The 21,157-nt window shown below is 54.3% G+C and overlaps 1 protein-coding gene across 2 annotated transcripts; it reads left to right on the plus strand.

Moving 5' to 3' along the window:
- Positions 1-740: 740 nt before the first annotated feature.
- POLE (DNA polymerase epsilon, catalytic subunit) lies at positions 741-20,867 on the plus strand. Of its 2 annotated transcripts, none has more exons than XM_052689843.1 (49): positions 741-831; positions 928-1,063; positions 1,185-1,265; positions 1,360-1,404; positions 1,478-1,570; positions 2,137-2,291; positions 3,321-3,462; positions 4,309-4,389; positions 4,662-4,769; positions 4,880-4,990; positions 5,400-5,485; positions 5,836-5,955; positions 6,370-6,502; positions 6,683-6,796; positions 7,047-7,259; positions 7,644-7,751; positions 7,935-8,063; positions 8,214-8,316; positions 8,439-8,585; positions 8,736-8,881; positions 9,172-9,320; positions 9,676-9,768; positions 10,052-10,196; positions 10,337-10,494; positions 11,521-11,716; positions 11,852-12,066; positions 12,286-12,388; positions 12,864-12,944; positions 13,020-13,142; positions 13,229-13,447; positions 13,681-13,890; positions 14,028-14,171; positions 14,258-14,398; positions 15,589-15,742; positions 15,818-15,924; positions 16,040-16,216; positions 16,473-16,696; positions 16,842-17,062; positions 17,212-17,416; positions 17,578-17,751; positions 17,988-18,113; positions 18,284-18,416; positions 18,545-18,722; positions 18,815-18,946; positions 19,072-19,265; positions 19,467-19,667; positions 19,969-20,094; positions 20,268-20,357; positions 20,519-20,867. In XM_052689843.1, the coding sequence occupies exons 1-49, from the start codon at positions 791-793 to the stop codon at positions 20,630-20,632; spliced, it is 6,825 nt and encodes a 2,274-aa protein (XP_052545803.1). In that variant the 5' UTR covers positions 741-790; the 3' UTR covers positions 20,633-20,867. The 2 variants fall into 2 exon arrangements, with proteins under 2 accessions (XP_052545803.1, XP_052545802.1); XM_052689842.1 differs by having other exon boundaries at positions 18,542-18,722; positions 20,519-20,866.
- The last annotated feature ends 290 nt before the right edge of the window (positions 20,868-21,157 follow it).

Below are 21,157 nucleotides of genomic sequence, written 5' to 3' on the forward strand. Positions count from 1 at the left end.
TCAGTACCTTCCGTGAGATTCAATTTATGGAACTTCATGTGTTCCAGTTTGTGCCCGCTGCCCCTTGTCCTGTCAGTAGGCACCTACAAATATAGCCTGGCCCCATCCACTTGACCCTCACCCTTTAGATATCAATAAGCATTGCTCAGATCCCCTCTCCAGGTGGTGTGCAGGGAGCTGAGGGGCTGCACAGGGAGGGCAGGCAGCTGGGCAGCCGAGGGCGTGCATCTCCGCAGACCGGGTGCGCAGGGGGGTTGCGCTGCAAGCACAGGAGCGGAGCAGCTGCAGGACGTGGCGGGGCGGGGGCACCGTGCAGCTCCGCTTTCAACGCCGCCACATACAGGCACTGCGCTGCCCGAAAGCTACGCTACACATTAGGCTCCGGAAAGGGAAACCCATAGCCGCGCACACAGCCCGGGAGGAACGGAGTCACCAACCCGACGACGTCCGTGCTGCCAGACCCCGCCGGGACTGTCACTTCCGGGAGCCTCCCCTACCACTTCCGGCAACTTGCGCATCCACTTCCGGGGGTCTGCAGTTGTCACTTCCGGGGGACAGCCACCTGTGCGCAGGCGCCTTAATTATCGCCCACTCGGCGGTGTGGCCTGGAGACCGAGATGTGCGCGTCATGTGTGGGGCGGGGCTTCAGGTCCGTGCGCCCGGGATTGGCGGGAGGTGTGGACGAAGGGGCTGCGACGTTCTCTGATTGGTTCTTTCGCCGAGGGGCGGAGCCTGTAACTGGCGGGACCTGAACGCAGCGCGCGAAATCTCTTCTGCAGCGGCTGCGGGGATGGTGCTGCGGGGCGGCGGCGGCGACCCCGAGGGCACACGGTGCGCAGCCGGGAGGGGTGGGCAGCCGGGGGGGGTGGGGAGTGGGCAGTGGGCAGCCCGGGGGGGGCGGGCGCTGGACGGTGCCACTCTTCGCAGGGATGATGGCCCCGCGCTGTCCGCCCTCAAGCGCCTGGAGCGGTCGCAGCGCACGGACCGGCTGGACGCGCTGTTCGGCTTCGAGCGGCCCTCCGAGCCCTGCGAGCGGACTGGCTGGCTCATCAACATGCACCCGGTACGGAGCGGTGGGGGTGGGGAGGGTAGGGAGGTGGGGGGGAGAGATCAGAGGGGGGGGCTGGGATCTGCCAACCGAGCTGTGCTTTCAGCGGAGCTGAAAACGTGGTGCCTGCTTGCAGACCGAGGTGCTGGATGAGGACCGGCGGGCGGTGAGCGCTGTGGACTATTATTTCATCCAGGAGGACGGCAGCCGCTTCAAGGTGCTCCCTGCACTCTGCCGACCACCCCCTGTTTCCCCCACCAGTGCCGGTCAGGTGGCCATCACAGTGTATGTGTTTGTGTGCTCTTCCCCAGGTGGCTCTGCCATACAGACCCTACTTCTACGTGGCCACCCAGCAGGTGAGAGCCAGCCCTGCCCTTGCTGTGCTGTGTGGGCCGTGGGGGTGCAGGGCTGAGCTGTGCTCCTCGGCAGGGCTGCGAGCGGGAGGTGTCCTCCTTCCTGGCTAAGAAGTTCCAAGGGAAGATTGCGAAGCTGGAAACTGTCCCAAAGGAAGATTTGGATCTGGTTTGTATTCCTCTGCACTGTCAGATAGTGAATAAAAAGGGGCTGGGAAGAACAGGACAGCGTAATGCAGGTGGAAAGGACTTTAAGAGATGAGGAGTGCTGTAGGGCTAATAGTTAAGCACATTGTTGGGACGTGGACCAAATGCCTTGTAAACACTGATGGACATGAGCATCACCCACCCCTGTGTGTCCTGAAGGGGAGCAGTGTGCTCCACTTTCAGCTTCTTACCCATGTTTGCATCTGAATTACGTTACTTATTGTTCAGTGATAATGTAGGGTTATGGAATCATTAAGGTTGGAAAAGACCTCTAAGATATCTGAGTACAGCCCCAACCTATCCCACCGTGCCCACTGCCCACATCTCTCAGTGCCCCATCTCCAAAGTTCTGGATCACCTCCAGGGATGGTGACCCCACCACTCCCTGGGCAGCTGTGCCGTTTCATTCCTCTCCACAAGCACACAGTCTTTCCGTGACACGCTCAAGTTGTGTGGCATTGCAGTTGGCCCTGCGCCTCGTGTCACAGCCATCTCACCACCCTCCCTGATGGTCCCATTGCTTTGCAGCCCAACCACCTGGTGGGGCTGAAACGGCACTACCTCAAGCTGTCCTTCAGCACGGTGGATGAGTTGGTGAAGGTGAGGAAGGAGATCTTCCCTGCTGTAAGGAAGAACAGGGAGCGTGACCACGCCAGTGACGTGTACACATCCATGCTGTCAAGGTGAGAGTTCTTCCCGTGGATCCTTGGTGTTGAGTTTCTTAGGGATTTTCCATTCTGAGAACTGAATCCGTGTGTGCCTCTTATTGCTCCAGGACGGTTCATGCAGCTCAGTGCTGTGCCTCAAGAGGGCCCCAGAGCCCCTTGGATGCTCTGTCTTGTGGTGGTTCCTGCCTGCAGCCTTCTTGAGTCCCTTGTTCCCTGGGGAACGATTGCCTAGTTTCTCCCAGAGCACCGAGAGCATCCTTAGTACAGGCTGTGACTAAAGGAAAAACAAAACAAAGCCTTTTCCTACCAGAATGGGCAACTCTTTATAAAACTGGAAACATGCTTGATAACACCACAGGTTTTTAAAGTCTGCCAGCAAATCCAAATGAAAAAATCCTTGCTTTCCTGTCCCTGATGTCTGATTTCCATTGAAACATATAGGAAGAAGAAATATCAAGGGAAATAGCATTCTCTGCTCACCTGGAAGGTGTATGTTTGCTGGTCAGAGTGTCTCCTGTGCTGCTCCATTATCTTTAGACCTGTTACCACACTTTGTGAATCCAAACCCATTATACTGATATCTGTATGATTTTGTCAATACCTTTGCACAGATGTAACACATAAGTATAACAGAAAGTGAATGTCAGATGGGGAGTGAAAGGATGCTCTCAGCCATAGGACCATCTTCCTCCAGGGTGGTCACTGTATCAAATGGAAACATTTCTCATTCTGTTCTTTACCAACCACCATCTGCTCTTTGGGTGTTGTTGCTGTCTTGTTGCTTTCACATACAGTCATGTACAGTCAGTGCTACTGTGTGCAAGGTGAGCACTGACCTTCTCATGTACAAGGCTGCCCAGGGAGGTGGGGGAGTCACCGACCCTGGAGGTGTTCAAGGAGCATTTGGGCGTTGTGTTGAGGGACGTGGTTCAGTGAGAACTGTTGGTGATGGGTGGACGGTTGGACTGAGTGATCTTGTGGGTCTTTTCCAGCCTTGGTGATTCTGTGATTGTAAAGGCTGCCTTTTTCCTCTGCTCCCTGCAGTGCTCTGGCTGGAGGCAGCCTAACTACAGCGGAGGAAGGAGCCTCCAAAAAGGTCACCAACCAAATGGACAACATTGTGGACATGCGGGAGTATGACGTGCCCTACCACGTGCGGCTCTCCATCGACCTGAAGATCCATGTGGTAAGAGATGAGAAAATGCTGTGCTTTCCCACTGCTGTTCTTGGTCCTGCATTGCTGTGCTCTCACCTCAGTCAATTGCACAGAAAAGTCAAGTGCTTGATGTGGAGTGTTGAAGTGCTTGCAAATGGGATTCTGGGCTCCATCAGGAGAGGGGTGGTCAGCAGGGACAGGGAGGTGATTGTCCCTCTCTACTTGTGAGGCCCCACCTGGAGTACTGTGTCCAGGTGTGGAGCCCTCAGTACAAGAAAGACATAGAGATCTTGGAAAGGGTCCAGAGGAGGGCGACTAAGATGATCAGGGGGCTGGAGCACCTCCCCTATGAGGACAGGCTGAGGGAGTTGTGCTTGTTCAGCCTGGAGAAGAGAAGGCTGCGGGGCGACCTCATTGCAGCCTATCAATACCTGAAGGGAACCTACACCCAGGAGGGGAGTAAACTCTTCAAAAGGGCTGACAACAGCAGGACTAGGGGAAATGGATCCAAGTTGAGGGAGGATGTTGGATGTTAGGGGGAAGTTCTTTACAAGGAGAGTGGTTGGGCCCTGGAACGGGCTGCCCAGGGAGGTTGTGGATGCCCCGTCCTTGGACGTGTTCAAGGCCAGGTTGGACGGGGTCCTGGGCAACCTGATCTGAATGTGTACGTTTGGTGGCCCTGCTGGGCAGGGGGTTGGAACTACATGATCCTTGAGGTCCCTTCCAACCCGGGTGATTCTGTGATTCTGTGGAGCCCCAGTTCGTGCCTTTCTCCTGAATTATGCTTAATCTGCAGAGCTCTGTTCCTAGCCTACAAGCAGCAGCACTGCTGGGAGCAGCTTTGCAGTAAGGCTCTGCCCACCGCTCTGTTCCCAGGCTCACTGGTACAACGTACGCTACCGCGGCAGCACCTTCCCCCCTGAGATCACCCGCAGGGATGACCTGGTGGAGCGGCCGGTGAGCACCTGCAAAGGGCAGCACTCTGTGCACATGGATGTTCTCCTAGAAGCTGACTTCCAGCAGTCGTTCCCATCATGCAGATGGTGTCACACCGTGCTGTTCATGGGGCAGGTTTTGGCTCTGGGTTTGGGTAGTGCTGCTGAGTTGGGTACGTGGTTACCGAGAGGAGCTGGTTCACCCACTGCACCAACACTGGGTTTGGAAAGCCTGATGGGAATCACCTCCCATTCAGCTTTAGAATCTGTTTTCATGTGTTTGGCCTTACTCAGGATCCCGTTGTCCTCGCCTTCGACATCGAAACCACCAAACTCCCCTTGAAGTTTCCTGATGCGGAGACGGACCAGATCATGATGATCTCCTACATGATTGATGGGCAGGTAATGGGACGGCACAGCCACCTTCGTGCTGCAGCCATGAAACTGGGGAGCAGGCTGTTGTTCCAGCTCCGGCCAGGAGATGTCAGTTCTGTCTCTTTGTCACCTCCCAGGGCTACCTGATCACAAACAGGGAGATCGTCTCTGAGGATATAGAAGACTTTGAGTTCACTCCCAAGCCGGAGTATGAGGGTCCCTTCTGTGTCTTTAATGAGCCAGATGAAGTAAGTAGGTTCTGCCTGGTGGATGCAGCTGCTTTTTACACACTTGGCTGTCTTGCTGGCCAAAGAGAACTTATTGCACAGCACTCTGTCCTATGGAGAGACTTAGGGGGCCCTGCAGGCATTCAAGGCCAGGCTGGATGTGGCTCTGGGCAGCCTGGTCTGCTGGTTGGCGACCCTGCACATAGCAGGGGGTTGGAACTGGATGAGCATTGTGGTCCTTTACAACCGAGGCCATTCTATGGTTCTATGATCCTGTAGGATCAGTCAGGCTTTTTGATAGGGATGTAAGAGAGGTTCTGGCTGGGTGGGGAGAACAGGGGAAGGGCAGAGTAAACTGCATTATGTGTAATGTCTCTCTGTCAAGGAGATGAAGTTGCTTCACAGTTTTTTATTCTTCTTTTCCCACTAGGCTCATTTAATCCAGAGGTGGTTTGAACACGTCCAGGAGACCAAGCCTACCATCATTGTCACATACAATGGAGACTTCTTTGACTGGTAAGATCAGGAATGAAAACTAAACCAGTTCCTCCTGGGAAGGTGTGACCTGAGCTGTGGGTCAGGGTCGGGTACAGCCCTGATGTCCTTTCCTTTGTGTTGCTTCCAAAGGGGCTGGGTGGGACATGCTGTCATGTCACTGAATCCCCTGTTCAGTGCCTTTGAAGTATGAACTGTAGATCACTTTTCATTCACATTATAACTATTCACATTAAAGCAGGAAGCTTTCACTGTGTCCAGATAGATAACAAATTGTATGTCATTTGTAACAAAATGATTGTGGAGCTGTAGGTGGAGATGAAGAGAAATGGCTGTTGAATTCTTCTGTCTCATGCTGCCTCTTCCCCCAGGCCTTTTGTAGAAGCAAGAGCTGCAGCTCATGGAATTAACATGTACCAGGAAATTGGATTTCAGAAGGACAGCCAGGGAGAGTACAAAGCATCACAGTGCATCCACATGGACTGCCTAAGGTACCACATACTGCCTCCTTGCTGCATAACTGCGTTGTTATCTCTTGGATTTATGTAAAATACCAAAAATTGGACCGTCTCCTGACCTGCCTGGCATGGGGAGAACAGGAAAGGACACGTTTGTGTGAGATTGCAGTCTGCCTCAGAAGCTGAGGCTTTGGTGGGGATTACCCCCTGGATCAGTGTTTGGAGGGTGGTTGACTGACTTTGCTGTCCTGGTGGTGTCTCCTCTTGTTTGCCTTTAAGTCACTGAGGTATGAGAGTGATAATGGTGTAAATGTGAGCAAAGGAATAATGCCTGGTCAGGATTTAAGTGCATAAGTAGAGATACAATCAAGATCCTATTTGCACGCCTGAGCCCTTTCTGAAGGTGAGGGCTGGCTTCTATGCACACATTCTCATTGTCTTGTCCAGATGGGTGAAGAGAGACAGTTACCTCCCAGTGGGAAGTCACAACCTGAAGGCAGCAGCTAAAGCAAAACTGGGCTACGACCCAGTGGAGCTGGACCCTGAAGAGATGTGCCGGATGGCTACGGAGGAGCCTCAGGTATTCCCAGGGTAGATGTGACACTGAGGGATATGGCTCAGAGGGCACGATGGGAACGGGTTGATAGTTGGACTTGGTGAATCTCGTGGTCATTTCCAACCTTAATGATTCTATGTTTATCGTTGAGCTGCTGTATCACATAGAACTGGGATTAATTTGGCTCTCACCCTTCTCCAACAGACCCTGGCCACCTATTCAGTGTCCGATGCTGTTGCCACCTATTACATGTATATGAAATACGTGCACCCTTTCATTTTTGCCTTGTGCACCATCATCCCAATGGAGCCTGATGAGGTGAGTGCACTCTGAGAAGAACAAATTGCCTGCTGGGCAAAGAGCTGCATCTCCCACAGCACCACGATGTGCTGGCAATAGGGCTGACTCCTGCTGCCCTGATCCGTTCCCATCATATCAACAGAGGAGGGGGAGAGCACTTGGAGGCTGCTCCTTTTTCTCCATCCCTGCCTTCCCATGAGCAGAGCCATCCTGGTCCCACGAGCCCTGTGTAGCAGGGATCTGAGAGCAGGTTTGCTTTCTCTTGCAGGTGTTACGAAAAGGTTCTGGGACGCTGTGCGAGGCGCTGCTGATGGTTCAAGCCTATCATGCCAACATCATCTTCCCCAACAAGCAGGAGCAGGAATTCAACAAGCTCACAGAGGATGGCCATGTGCTGGATTCAGAGACATACGTGGGAGGCCACGTGGAAGCCCTGGAGTCGGGGGTGTTCCGTAGTGACATCCCCTGCCGCTTCAAAATGGTAAAGGGCCCTGCAACCATCCTGCGTGTGCAGATCACGGTGCTCTGGGGTGATCCTCCATTGGTGTTAATGTTCCCCATCTGCTTTTGCTGGGGTTGGGCTCTAGGAGTGCTCTAGGAGACCCTATGAACACCTGAAGCTGCTTGGGCTGAGCTGGGGAGGGATGGGGAGCTCTGTGGCCTCAGGCTGGCTGTTTGTAGAATTGCTGCAGAGGCAGAGGAGCAGCCTTTGTTTCTTCCCTGCGCTGTGTGTTTTGCTCTGGTGCCTTTGCGTGCACTTTGATGTGCTGTTCTACACTTTGGTCTCCAAACTGGGGCCAACACTTAGCAGTGTTGAAAGCAGGAGCCTGGAAGCAGGCTCAGCACTGTCCCCATGCCCCTGCAGAACCCTGCTGCCTTTGACTACTTGGTGCAGAATGTGGAGAAGACACTCCGGCACGCTATTGAGGAGGAGGAGGGTTTGCCATTGGATCAAGTCACCAACTTCCAGGAGGTAATGTCATCCTCTGCATGGAGGTCCACACCAAAGCTTTTGGTGCTGCTCTCCCTAGTGCTCCTCCTTTGGTCCTTTCAGTTCTTAGTGCCTCTACACAGAAGTAAAGAACCAAATTCAACATGTATTTGGCACATTAATTCCTTCCTATCTGAGTTTCATTTCTGCATCATCCCTTCACAGGTCTGTGATGAAATCAAAGTCAAACTGAATTCCCTGAAGGATGTTCCTAACCGAATTGAGTGTCCCCTTATCTACCATTTAGATGTGGGGGCCATGTATCCCAACATCATTCTGACCAACAGATTGCAGGTGGGTGACATCAGGACAGTCTCTGTTTTATCATCTCTCTGATTTGATCCCCTTGAATAGCAAGGGGTGAACCTTCTGCTCACGGCAGGGGCATCAAATAAAGGTGGGGTCGAAACCAAGCATCATCTGACAAATGTGTCTCTTCCTTAGCCCTCAGCAATGGTGGATGAGGCCACGTGTGCTGCCTGTGACTTCAACAAGCCAGGGGCCAACTGCCAGCGCCGGATGACGTGGCAGTGGAGAGGAGAATTCAGTGAGTACAACGGACACCTTGCTTTCCCACTCAGTGAGGCCGAGCACAGTAGGGACCTTGCTGCCCCGCTGGATGATGCTGAGACTGATTCCTGCTTCTCCTTTGGAAAACTCTCCTTGCAGTGCCTGCGAGCCGCAGTGAGTACCACCGCATCCAGCAGCAGTTGGAGTCGGAGAAGTTCCCTCCACTCTACCCTGATGGAGCACCCCGTGCTTTCCACGAGCTCTCTCGAGAGGAACAAGCCAAGTATGAGAAGAAGCGGCTGGCAGGTAAGAGTTAATGTCATGAGCTGAGGCGTGGAGTGATGCTGTTCAGCCAGAACCTCGTGCAGCTCTGTCCACCCCTTCTGTGCGTTCACCTCCTCCCTCCATAGTGGGCACCGACTGCTGAGAAATAACCTGTGTTATTCCCTTGAGCAGATTACTGCCGCAAAGCCTACAAGAAGATCCATGTCACCAAGGTGGAGGAGAGGGTCACCACCATCTGCCAACGAGAGAACTCCTTCTATGTGGACACGGTGCGGGCTTTCAGGGACCGCCGCTACGAGTTCAAGGGGCTGCACAAGGTATTGGGCTGAGTCCTGCTTTCGTTGTCCACCTGAGGATGGGGAGTTCTCACCAACTGCTGAAAGTCTGAGCCGTGAAGGATGGGTTTGTTCAGCCTTTGTACTCAGTAGGGATATGATAGAATGGTTTGAGTTGGAAGGGACCTTTCAAGGCCATCTGGTCCAACTCCTGTGCAATGAACAGGGGCACCTACAGCTGATCAGGTGCTCAGGGTCCAGCCCAACCTGACCTTGGGTGTCTCCAAGGACAGGGCACCCACCACCTCTCCAACTCTGCCTGTCACTCCCAGGTGTGGAAGAAGAAGCTGTCTGCAGCCATGGAGACAGGAGATGCCTCTGAAGTGAAACGCTGCAAGAACATGGAGATCCTCTATGACTCCCTGCAGTTGGCACACAAGTGCATTCTCAATTCTTTCTATGGCTACGTCATGCGGAAAGGGTGAGTCTGAGCTGGCTGAGTCCTCCAGGGAGCACCCAGGGTTGTTCTGGGGAGACTGCCACTTCCTTCACCTGCTTCCATAGCACAGGGATGAGTGATCCCTGGAACACATCCCTCTTGCTTCTGTTAATGGTTTCTGATCTTTGAGACCTATAGTGTTGAGCAACGAGGGACAGCAATCTTCTCTATTTGTGTTTTCTTTGAGAAACCACGTAGAAGGAAAGGAGAGCGGCCTACCAAGGCGCAGTGCTGCTTTGTTCCTTGCTCTTCTCCCTCTGGATGCCTTCCTGCCCTTTCCCATAGCTGGCTGTGGGGTAGCAGTGCGTCCCCTTCAGCTGGACTCCTCTGTTCCCAGAGCTCGATGGTACTCCATGGAAATGGCCGGGATTGTCTGCTTCACAGGAGCCAATATCATCACACAGGCCAGGGAACTGATTGAGCAGATTGGGTGAGTGTGTGTTGAGTTGGGAAACAGAGGTTCTTTTGCACACAGCGAGAGTGGGGTTTGAGTCTGTGGAGCAGAGAACTGGTGGGGGAACATCAGGTGCTGAAAGATCAGTGTTTTGTTTTGATTGCTGGCATTGGTGGTTTGTCTGCTAACTTACAAGGGCTTACTTTAAAGAAGGGACAGGAGAGTGGAGCAGTAGGCTGCATCCTCTATGCAGGCAGCAGCATAGCTGTTATTTGGTATCAGCTGCTGATTTCCTGAGTGATCTTCCTTCTTTCCTTAGGAGGCCTCTGGAACTGGATACAGATGGGATTTGGTGTGTCCTCCCCAACAGCTTCCCAGAAAACTTTGTCATCAAGTCAACCAATGCCAAGAAGCCAAAGGTGACAATCTCCTATCCAGGTGCTATGCTGAACATCCTGGTGAAGGTGAGTCTCACACCCATTCCAGCCAGCTTTGGAGTCTGGGGAAATGAGTGGAGGACTGACAAGGAGAGAAAGTGTGGTATCTCCTGGTAGAACCAGCCCAGCTGTTGATTCAGGCTGTTCTTCTGGGGCTGTGTCTGCAGGAAGGCTTCACAAATGATCAGTACCAGGAGCTGCAGGACCCAGCCTCTCTCACCTACGTCACACGCTCAGAGAACAGCATCTTCTTTGAAGTAGATGGGCCTTACCTGGCCATGATCCTCCCAGCTTCCAAGGAGGAGGGAAAGAAACTGAAGAAAAGGTAGGATTCAAAGCTTGAAATACTGTTATGTCCCCAGGTAGCTTTTGACTTTCCTTCTGAAGACTTTTTGTCTTGGTTATGCTCTACCTCATCTCTTTTGAATTCACCACTATTGGCCTTTCTGTCCCTCAGGAGTTCCAGTAATTCATTTCTGTGAGGTTACCCCTTTCTTCTCTTTTTTGGACAAAAGGAATAGGTGCTGCTGTTACATATTATTACATTATAGGAAAGCAGTTGTCATCAAATATTACTGATTTTTCCACAGCAACCCAAGTGGGAACACCAGCAGTGTGTAGCTATGGAGGTGCCTGTGGACCTGAGTCTGAACTCAGAAAAACCATTTCCACCCTCCAGGACCCTCTGTCCTTAAAATGCTCAGCCTGGCTGTGCTCTCTGCCCATCAGACAAGTTCTAACGTCTGCCATCCCCTGTCAATGCCTTTCCATGCCATGTCTGTGCCAGACAAGTGAAACTGGTGCCAAGCACTGAATGGATGCTGTACACAGGACTCTTCCCTCAGGGCCTCCTTTTTCCCTGTGGTTTCAGGGTGTTGGCAAAGGCATTTATTCCTTGGTCATGCTCAAATGGAAATAACGTAGAGACCACTAGTAGGCACCATCACCAGTGGAGGAAGTATGCAGCCATACTAGTGAGTTGGGCTGTCAAAATAATGTAGACTTGAGTATCATCTCTCTTCCTCTAGCTGACCTGTTAAGGTTTATCTTGAGACATACTTACAAATAATGGGTAGGGAAAAGCAAAAAAATGGAAGAGGGTAGCATATTCTTAGAACCACATCAGTAGCTACACCCAGTTTCCCCTGAATCATTTTGCTAAGCTTACAAACCTTCCTTCTTTTCTCTAAAGCCCTTTCTGATACCTCCCTCCACATCTCCACCACCTTGCCCTGTCTCACCTCCTGGTCTTTACTGGTGTGCAGTTCAGCTCCCCCAGCTGGTATTGATGGGCTGGGGCACAAACTTTTGTGCTTTCACAGACCAAGCTGACACAGTCTGTGTGCCCCAGGTACGCAGTGTTCAATGAGGATGGGTCCCTGGCTGAGCTGAAGGGCTTCGAGGTGAAGCGCCGGGGTGAGCTGCAGCTGGTGAAGATATTCCAGTCTTCTGTATTCGAAGCCTTCCTGAAAGGCACCACCCTGGAGGAGGTCTATGCTTCTGTGGCCAAGGTGGCTGACTACTGGCTGGATGTGCTGTACAGCAAGGTACGCATTGCTTTGCAGGTTGGCTGTTCCATGCATCCCTAAAATGATATAAAAGAAGATGTAACAGCTGGTTGGATGCTGTGATGTTTAATCACCAAACTCTTGCTGTATGTTTTTGTTCCCCCCCGCCTTCAGGCTGCCAACATGCCCGATTCGGAGCTGTTTGAGCTCATCTCAGAGAACCGTTCCATGTCTCGCAAGCTGGAGGACTATGGGGAGCAGAAATCCACCTCCATCAGCACTGCCAAGCGCCTGGCAGAGTTCCTGGGGGACCAGATGGTGAAGGATGCAGGGCTGAGCTGCCGCTTCATCATCTCCAAGAAACCCGAGGGCTCTCCTGTCACTGAGAGGTACCCATGTCTGGAAGGGCCGAGGCTTGTGACAGCATGGGGGCAGGGCAGGGTGGCAGCAAGGAGAGAATGGCTGAGGCTCGCTAGGTGTAATGCTGTACAGCTGCTGCATGGTGGGAGGGGAAAACCCTGAGGGTTCTCTGCAGTATGGGAAAGGGGGTGCTCTGCAGCCAGGACGTTGCTCTGGGTGGCCACTAAGTGCTTCCTTGTGTTCTCCAGGGCCATCCCCCTTGCCATCTTCCAAGCAGAGCCCAGCGTACGGAAACACTACCTCCGGAAATGGCTGAAGAGCCCCTCGCTGCAGGACTTCAACATTCGAGCGGTGAGTTGAGCACGGCCTGTGGCTCTGCTGGGGCAGCTCGTCCCTCTGGCACCGTGTGGGCAGCAGCTGTGAGGAATCCCCAGGAAAATACAGATTTGAAGGATTGACTATCCAGAGGATAAGGAATTTATCAGGTGGTCGCAGCCAGAGGGTTGTGATCAGCAGCTCTGCGTCCAGGTGGATGCTGCTGAGGAATGGTGTCCCTCAGGGGATCATCTTGGAAATAGTACTCTTCAAAATCTTTATTGATGACGTGATTATGGGATTAATGCACCCATTGCTGGAGGTGCCCAAGGCCAGGCTGGATGGGGCGCAGGGCAACCACACGGCAGGAGTTGGGGTTCTGTGGGCTGTAAGGTCCTTTCCAACCCAAGCCATTGTATGAAGTGCTGAATCTCACATCTAATGGCAAAACCTAAACTTATATCCTTCTGTTCTGCTTCCTTCACTCCCCACTCCTCTGCCCTGTTCGCAGATTCTGGACTGGGACTACTACATTGAGAGACTGGGAAGCACCATCCAGAAAATCATCACTATTCCTGCAGCCCTGCAGCAGGTACAGGAGTGGGAAGCAGTTCTGTGCTGGTAGGGGAGCATTAAACAGAGACTCTGATTTGGGGCTGTTCCTCAGGTAAAGAACCCAGTGCCACGGGTCCGGCACCCAGACTGGCTGCACAAGAAACTCCTGGAGAAGAATGATGTGTACAAACAGAAAAAGATCAACGAGCTCTTCACTTCTGAAGGCAAGAGGCAGGTAAGGAGGGCAAGGGAAGGGTGCTGGCTGTGCTGAGCAGGGACTGGTCCTGCAGCACGCCTTCCTGTTGCCTTCTTCCCCCCCAGGTCCTCGCCAACCAGCCCCAGGAGGGCACACCCAGCTCACAAATTGGCGACATAGAGGATTTTGGGGCTGCCAAGAGCCTTCAGCCATCTGTTCCCATTGCAAACAAACGGAAGCGAGTCCCTACTGCAGAGGAAAGCCAAGAGATGTCCCAGAGCTTGGAGCTGTCCCAGTCCTGGCGGGAGATCCTGGGTCCTCCTCCTTCCATGGGCACCACCAAGGTGGGCAGAGGAAGCTGGGGGACAGGCTTGGGGCCGTGTGCCAAGCTCTGAGCCCACTCTGCTTCCACGGGTTGTGGCTACAAAGAGAAATGCAAGTGAGAGAGGCCGAATGGGGGCAAGCGGGGGCACGGGCTGGGGCAGGAAGGCCTGCTGGCGCAGCACTCGGGGTCGCACGGATGGGAAGCAAGCGCCGGTTCTTGGGGCCGCCCCTCACACGCCGTCGATCCACGCAGGAGGAGCTCGTGGCCTGGCTGCGTTTCCACCAGAAGAAATGGGAGCTGCAGGCCCGGCAGCGACGCGAGCGGCAGAAGAGGCGGCGCCTGGAGGACGGAGGGACGGCGGCGGGCGGCGGGGTGGTGCGCGATGCCCTGTCCAGGGGGCTGGGCAGCTACCTGCGCCGCACCGCGCGCAGCATCCTGGACCTGCCCTGGCAGATCGTGCAGGTATTGCTGCCAATCTCAGCCCATGCGACTGCTTGTTGCCATGTCAGATCCCCAAAGTGCTCCGTGGGCTGTGTGTAAGAGCTCATTGCGCCTTGGCTGCCCCCGCTCATGCCGTCTCGAAACCTGGGTCCTTGCAGATCGCTGAGACCAGCCAGCCTGGCCTGTTCAGGTTGTGGGCAGTGATTGGGAGCGACCTGCACTGCATCAAGCTGAGCATCCCCAGGGTGTTCTACGTCAACCAGCGCGTCGCCAAGCCCGAGGAGGGAGCGGTGTACAGGAAGGTGAGGAGCTGTTCCAGCCCCAAGGCTTCTAGGACAGGGAAACTGTGCCCTGCAGCTCGTGCTGTGAGCGCCCCTCCTATTGGCAGGTGAACAGGATCCTGCCCCGATCGAACCTGGTGTACAACCTGTACGAGTACTCAGTCCCTGAGGACATGTACCAGGAGCACATCAACGAGATCAACGCTGACCTCTCTGCTCCAGACATCGAGGGAGTGTATGAGACTCAGGTAACCCCTCCGGCGCTCGCATTCCCTCCATGTTTTTAAGGAGTGCTGAGTGGTAGCTTGCTGCTCTTACTGTGAGTAGCAATGGCAGAGGACACCTGGAAGTTAAAAATGCAGTGGCATAATTAAAGACTGAAAGTCAAAGACCCACCACAGTGGAGTACTCTGGAATGTAACCACTTGTGCATGGGCAGAGGTGAAGAATAGCAATATGTGGTTTAAGGGTATGTCAAGGAAAGGGGATTGGGTTTATTTGGAGACCTTTAAGCAGAAAGATCCTCCTCTAAACCAAAGCAGAACGAGACTGCTTATATTTAAACTAGGAAAGGTGAATGAATAGACAATTCAGAGTAAAGATGAGGAAAACCCCCACGTAGTTCTCTAATCCTCTAAAATGAGTTTATAAAATCATGGTGTGCCAGAAAGAAGAACGAGACACAGCTTGAAATTCTGGGGAAGAGCAAAGAACCTAAATGAGGTTCAGCTATACACACGTAAAGCATCAAACCAATGTGAAATGTTCTGTGCTATTAGCAGTGGCAGCCTGAAAATGAAGAGGAGAAACTGGGATGCTTGCTTCTAATTGAGGACATTTATTCAGCATCTGAAAACCCAGCGATGGGAATATAACTGAAAAGCCACTGTAGCCTCGGGATCTGACCTATATAGAAGAGGCAGAGCAGGCTGCACCATTTTCAGAGTGGTGCTGTATGTTGAAAGAAATGTAAAGGCAAACAAATTTGTAACTAAAATGCAATATAGAATTACTACAGATTGAAGCAGGAACAGATTCTAAGCAGGAAAAGCTTGGTCTGCTCAGGGGTCTTATTAACTACAAAATCTTCCAGCAGCAAACCTCAGTCCTCCCCACTATTGTGATGTTTATTCAGTAGAACTAGATAAAACTGAGAAGCTAGCTAAGAGGCAATTAAAAATAATAACTGAAATAAAACAAGGTGCTCAGAGACATTAAAAAGATGCTGTATTGGCATAAACACAAAATGATGAAGGGATGGCGGGTCACGTGGGGTCCAGATAGGAACAAACACGAATTAGGAACACGGTCTGCAGCGGCACCAAAGCCAGGCCTGAGGCACCACAGATGCCCACGTTTTTGAGCTGGGTTGCTCTCAGCCTGGATGCTGAGGGGAGTTAGGCTGAGGGCTGCCGTCCAACCACGTCTCTCGGTACAGGTGCCACTGCTGCTGAGGGCCCTGATCCAGCTGGGCTGTGTGTGCATGGTCAGCAGGCAGCTCGCCCGGCACCTGACGGGCCGTGAGGCTGACACCTTCGACATCGAGCACCTGGAGATGCGCTCGCTGGCACAGTTCCCCTACCTGGAGCCGGGTGAGGCAGCAGGCAGAGCTGCTGATGGTGTGCCTGGCCCCCAGCACACACCACTCACGTGCTCTTCATCCATAGGGAGCATCCGCCACATCTACCTCTACCACAGCTCCCAGGGCAGCAGGGCCCTCTTCGGTCTCTTCGTCCCCGCGCAGCGCAAGGCTGCTGTCTTTGTGCTGGACACGGTAGGAGCCTGGAGGCTTTCTTTATGCAGACAGCAGCGGGTTTTCATCGGTGATAGCCTGTCCTGGGCTCCCAGCATGCAGCCTTCACCCTCATTGTGTCACGCTTTGGTTCCAGGTGCGCAGCAATCAGATGCCAAACCTCACCACCATGTTCTCAGCAGAGCGCAGCGCCCTGCTGGAAAGGGTGGGCGAGGAGCTGCTGCCTCCAGACAAGCACACCTTCGAAGTGCGTGCCGAGACCGACCCCAAAGCCATCTGCAGAGCCATCCAGCGGCTGCTGCTGGGTTACAAGGTGAGAGCTGGAGGCACCCCGTGGGTGTGTTGTGGGGAGAAAGTGCTGTGGGAGGCACTGCTGCATAGATGTGGGTGTTGCTGTGGGATTTTGCCACTCTTGGGGCCGCTTGCTGCGGAGCTGGATGCTTCAAGAGGTGCTGTGTGCAGTGCTGAAGGTGCAGTCCCTACAGTGGGATGAAGAACGTGGCCCTGTTGGCCTCCAGTGGAGCACTGGTGCTGGCTGGAGACGTGCAGGACATGTCTTCTGCTCACAGGATGAGCGCCGGGGTCCCACGTTGATTGCTGTGCAGTCCAACTGGGAGCTGAAGCGGCTGGCGAGCGGCATTCCCATCCTGGAGGAGTTCCCCCTGGTCCCCATCCGGGTGTTGGATGACATCAGCTACTCAGTCCTGGACTGGCAGCGCCACGCAGCCCGACGGATGATCCGCCATTACCTCAACCTGGACACGTGCCTGTCCCAGGCCTTTGAGATGAGCAGGTGCCTGGGGTTGGCCGCATTGCACTGGGGTTGCCAGGCTCCTCACCGAGAAGAGACTGCAGCCAAGCCAAGGGCAGGTGCTGCATGTCCCTTGTTGGGACAGGCGTGGCTGTGCTCACTCCTGCTGACTGTACTTCTCTTCCAGATATTACCACATTCCCATCGGGAACCTCCCTGATGACATCTCCACCTTTGGCTCTGACCTGTTCTTCTCACGGCACCTCCGTCGTCACAACCATTTGCTGTGGCTCTCACCCACGGCCCGCCCGGACCTGGGGGGGAAGGAGGCCGATGACAACCGCCTCGTCATGGAGTTTGATGAGAGAGCCTCGGTGGAGATAAACAACCCTGGCTGCTATTCCACAGGTGAGGAGGGCAGAGCCAGGTGTGCTGCTCTGCGTGCGCTGCACGGGGCTGGATGCAGTTCCTAATTTATGGATGCCAATGGCAGCACTGGGAAGAGTCTGGGATGGGGATGCCCTGCCCGCCTGCTGAGAGGTTGTGCTTCTTCGTAGTGTGCCTGGAGCTGGACATCCAGAGCCTGGCTGTGAACACAGTGCTGCAGTCCCATCATGTAAATGATATGGAAGGGGGTTCCAGCATGAGCATCAGCTTTGACGTAATTCAGCAGGCATCCTTGGAAGATATGGTGACAGGGAACCAAGCTGCCAACATCCCAGCCAGCTATGACGAAACCGCCCTCTGCTCCAACACGTTCAGGTAGGGCTGGAGGAGCTGGAGGCTTACAGAGGCACTTATTTACCCTGTGGCTGAGGGCCTCAGAGTCATCCTGCATATCTCTGAAAGCGTTGTCCCTTTCTGGAAGGAGGAAGGGATTGTTTGTGGCCGGTGGGGTGATGTTCCTCTGTGCTCCCTGGCAGGATTCTGAAGAGCATGGTGGTGAGTTGGGTGAAGGAGATCACGCAGTACCACAACATCTATGCAGACAACCAGGTCATTCACTTTTACCGCTGGCTTCGCTCTCCTTCCTCTCTGCTCTACGACCCGGCGCTGCACCGCACGTTGCACAACATGATGAAGAAGCTTTTCCTGCAGTAAGTGAGAACGGGAGCTTGCCAGGCCCTGAGAAAGAAGGGACAGGCATAGCGTGACATTTGTGACCGGGATGCTGTTGGCACCCCCAACCAGATCCTTCTGTTGCATCTTCCTAAGGCACAGGGCTGCAGATGGGCCGTGACTCAGAGCCGCTGTGCTGTTTGCTGCTAACGGGGAGCTGGATGGCAGCGGTTCTTCCTGCATGCTGAATGCAGCTCCTGTGCTCTGCCTGCAGGTTGGTGGCTGAGTTCAGGCGCCTCGGCTCTTCGGTGGTGTACGCCAACTTCAACCGGATCATCCTGTGCACCAAGAAGCGGCGAATCGAGGATGCCATCAGCTACATGGAGTACATTATTAACAGGTGGGCAGCACCTGGCTTCCCTGAGCTCCTGTAGGATTCAATCCAGAAGGGACCTTCAGGAGAACGTGGGCGGTTGCCCTGTCGCTGCCAACACCACTCCATCCCAAGGAGAAGGCTGTTAACTAGGGCAGATGCTGATGCCATCACTGACTGCAGTCTCTTCTCTCCAGCATCCACTCAAAGGAGATCTTCCACTCTCTGACTATTTCCTTCTCCCGCTGCTGGGAGTTCCTGCTCTGGATGGATCCAGCCAATTACGGAGGTATCAAGGGAAAAGTGCATTCTCGCATCCACTGCGGGGAGGTAAGGGAGAGGAAGCACTCAGTCCCCAAGGAGCTGAGCTGAGGCTGGGGTTGAGCTGACTGGGGAGGCATCATCTGGCTCCGAGGAGCTCTTTAACATCACTGACTCATTGTGTGCTGTTCCAGAAGGATACCAGCAAGAAGCAAGCACTAGAGGAGGGAGACAGTGAGGAAGAGGAGGAGGCAGGGGAAGAAGACGAGGAAGACGAATCCAACGTGGAGGAGCTGCTGGAGAACAGTTGGAACATCGTGCAGTTCTTGCCACAGGCTGCCTCCTGCCAGAACTACTTCCTGATGATTGTGTCGGGTGAGTAGGGCCTGGCAGTTGATCCCAAGAGCCCTGCAACAAGGCAGCTGCTGCTGCCCCAACACGAGCTGTCCCCATTGGTGTCCCTGCAGCCTACATCGTGGCCGTGTACCACAGCATGAAGGAGGAGCTGCGGCGCAATGCCCCCGGCAGCACTCCTGTCAAGAGAAGAGGCACCAGCCAGGTGACCCAGGAGGCACAGGGCGAGACAGGAGCCATGCCTGGTGGGTGCCCAGCGTGGGCTTTTGGGGCTGGCGTTGCTGCAGCCCAGGGGAAGGCAGGGAGCCTCCCACCTGGCCGGCCACAGCTGCACTGCATGCACTCACAGCTCTCCACTTGGTCTCCCTAGGCATGATCACCTTCTCACAGGATTACGTGGCCAATGAGCTCACTCAGAGCTTCTTCACCATCACGCAGAAGATCCAGAAGAAGATGTCTGGTTCCCGACACACCACTGAGCCATCAGACTTGTTCCCGGTGCTGCCCGGCTCCCACTTGCCACTCAACAACCCTGCTCTGGAGTTCATCAAATATGTTTGCCAGGTCGGCCGGGTGGGCTGGGCTGCTTCTCTGAGGGTTTGTGCTCAGGGCTCAAACTCTATAGTCCATTGGCTCTGATCTGTCAGAGCTTTCCTGCAGATCTGCAGCCAATTTGTTTTGCCCTGCCCTGCTCTCTATCTGTGTGAGGTGTGAGTTGTCCTCAGGAGGACTCTGCTGGTGGGCTCACTGGGCTGTCTCTTGCAGGTGCTGTCCCTGGATGCCAATGTCACCAACCAGGTGAACAAGCTGCGCAGGGACCTGCTGCGCCTCATCGAGGTGGGAGAGTTCTCAGATGAAGCCCAGTTTCGGGACCCTTGCAGCTCCTATGTGCTCCCTGAAGTCATCTGCAGAAACTGCAACTTCTGCAGGGACCTGGACCTGTGCAAGGACCCAGCCCTCTCCCAGGTGCAGCCGTGGACACAGAGGCTTTAGCGTGGCTTTGCTCGACGCCTGTCAATCCCCCTTCCTCCCTCATGCCCTTTGCTTGGCTCTGTGCTGCTCAGCCTCCCCTAAAGCCCATTTCTATGCACCCCCTTTTCCAGCTCTCTGTGAGAAACCCCAGTGCTGTGTGCTCCATTCTCTCCAGGAGCAGAGTTCACCCTGATTGCATCTCCCTGGCACTGGGGACTTCCCAGGCAGCTTTGTTTGACCGTTTCCTCTTAGGAAGAGTCTGTTCTGTGCTCACTGCCCTCCCCTTTGCGTCCAGGACGGATCGGTGCTGCCTAGCTGGGTGTGTTCCAACTGCCAGGCACAGTACGACTCTGACTCCATAGAAATGGCCTTGGTGGAAGCCCTGCAAAAGAAGCTGATGGCCTTCATGCTGCAGGACCTGGTGAGCACCGGGCTGCCCTAGGGGGGGCAGATTGACCTTGCAAACAGCACGGAGGCGTTGGTCCCACGTCTCATCAGCCCCTGGCAGCACTTCCCTGTCTTTGTGCCCGTTGTGTGCCCAGCAGAAGGCTGGGTGTCTCATCCCATCCCACCTAAAGCTCCTTTGCCTCTTAGGTGTGCAAGAAGTGCCACGGCGTGAAGGACACACACATGCCTGTGTACTGCAGCTGTGCTGGAGACTTTGCCCTCACCATCTCCTCCCAGGTACTCCTGCAGCAGGCTGCCTGGCCCACCTCCATGCTGCTGGCTCCCTGCGTGGTGACTTTCCTACTGGGTTAGGGATAGGATGCCAAACCCAGCTGCCCTCCTGCCTTTCCTCTAACCACTGTCCACCGTGTGAGCTTCTCTTCTCCCTCCTCCCTCAGACCTTCATGGAGCACATCACCATCTTCCAGAACATTGCCCGGCACTATGGCATGGCCCATCTGCTGGAAACCATCGAATGGCTGCTGCACACCAACCCCCAGCTCCAGCACTGAGGCTGCTCCTGCATCCTGCATTGGTTAGGAACTGCTGGGTGCTTGCATCAACAGGGGAGGAGCTGTGATTCCTGCAGCCAGCCCAGCACGGGGCCAGGGTGTGTGGGAGTTGTGCTCCATAGGGATCTTGTGCCCAGGGTGGATGTTAGTGCTGGAGGTGTGACTCCGTGTGCCAGCCCGGTGTGTTTTTAATGTAGAATATGTATAAATAAATGCTTTGTTTAAAGCACGCCTGGTTCTTGCAGAGGGGCTCCTGGCTGTGCAGGAAGGAGCAGGGAGCTGCCTCTGTTTGCTCCTGGGCTGCAAACAGAGAAGGCTGTGCCCCTCATTTCCAAATGAACCGGGCTGGAGGGGCAGCAGAGCCAGCCCCTAATGCGATTGCTGCTTTGTGCAATTGAGTTAGTGTCTGGCTCAGCCCATACTGCTGGTAACTGCATCCCAGGGGGCTGCAGCCGGGGCTGGGCAGTGCCTCCCTGGGGCTCAGCCTGAGCACAGAGTGGTGCAGTCACTGCTGTCCTACAGCAC

Source organism: Tympanuchus pallidicinctus, unplaced genomic scaffold, assembly GCF_026119805.1.
Source record: "Tympanuchus pallidicinctus isolate F22 unplaced genomic scaffold, pur_lepc_1.0 scaffold25, whole genome shotgun sequence".
In the NCBI taxonomy this organism is placed as follows: Eukaryota; Metazoa; Chordata; class Aves; order Galliformes; family Phasianidae; genus Tympanuchus; species Tympanuchus pallidicinctus.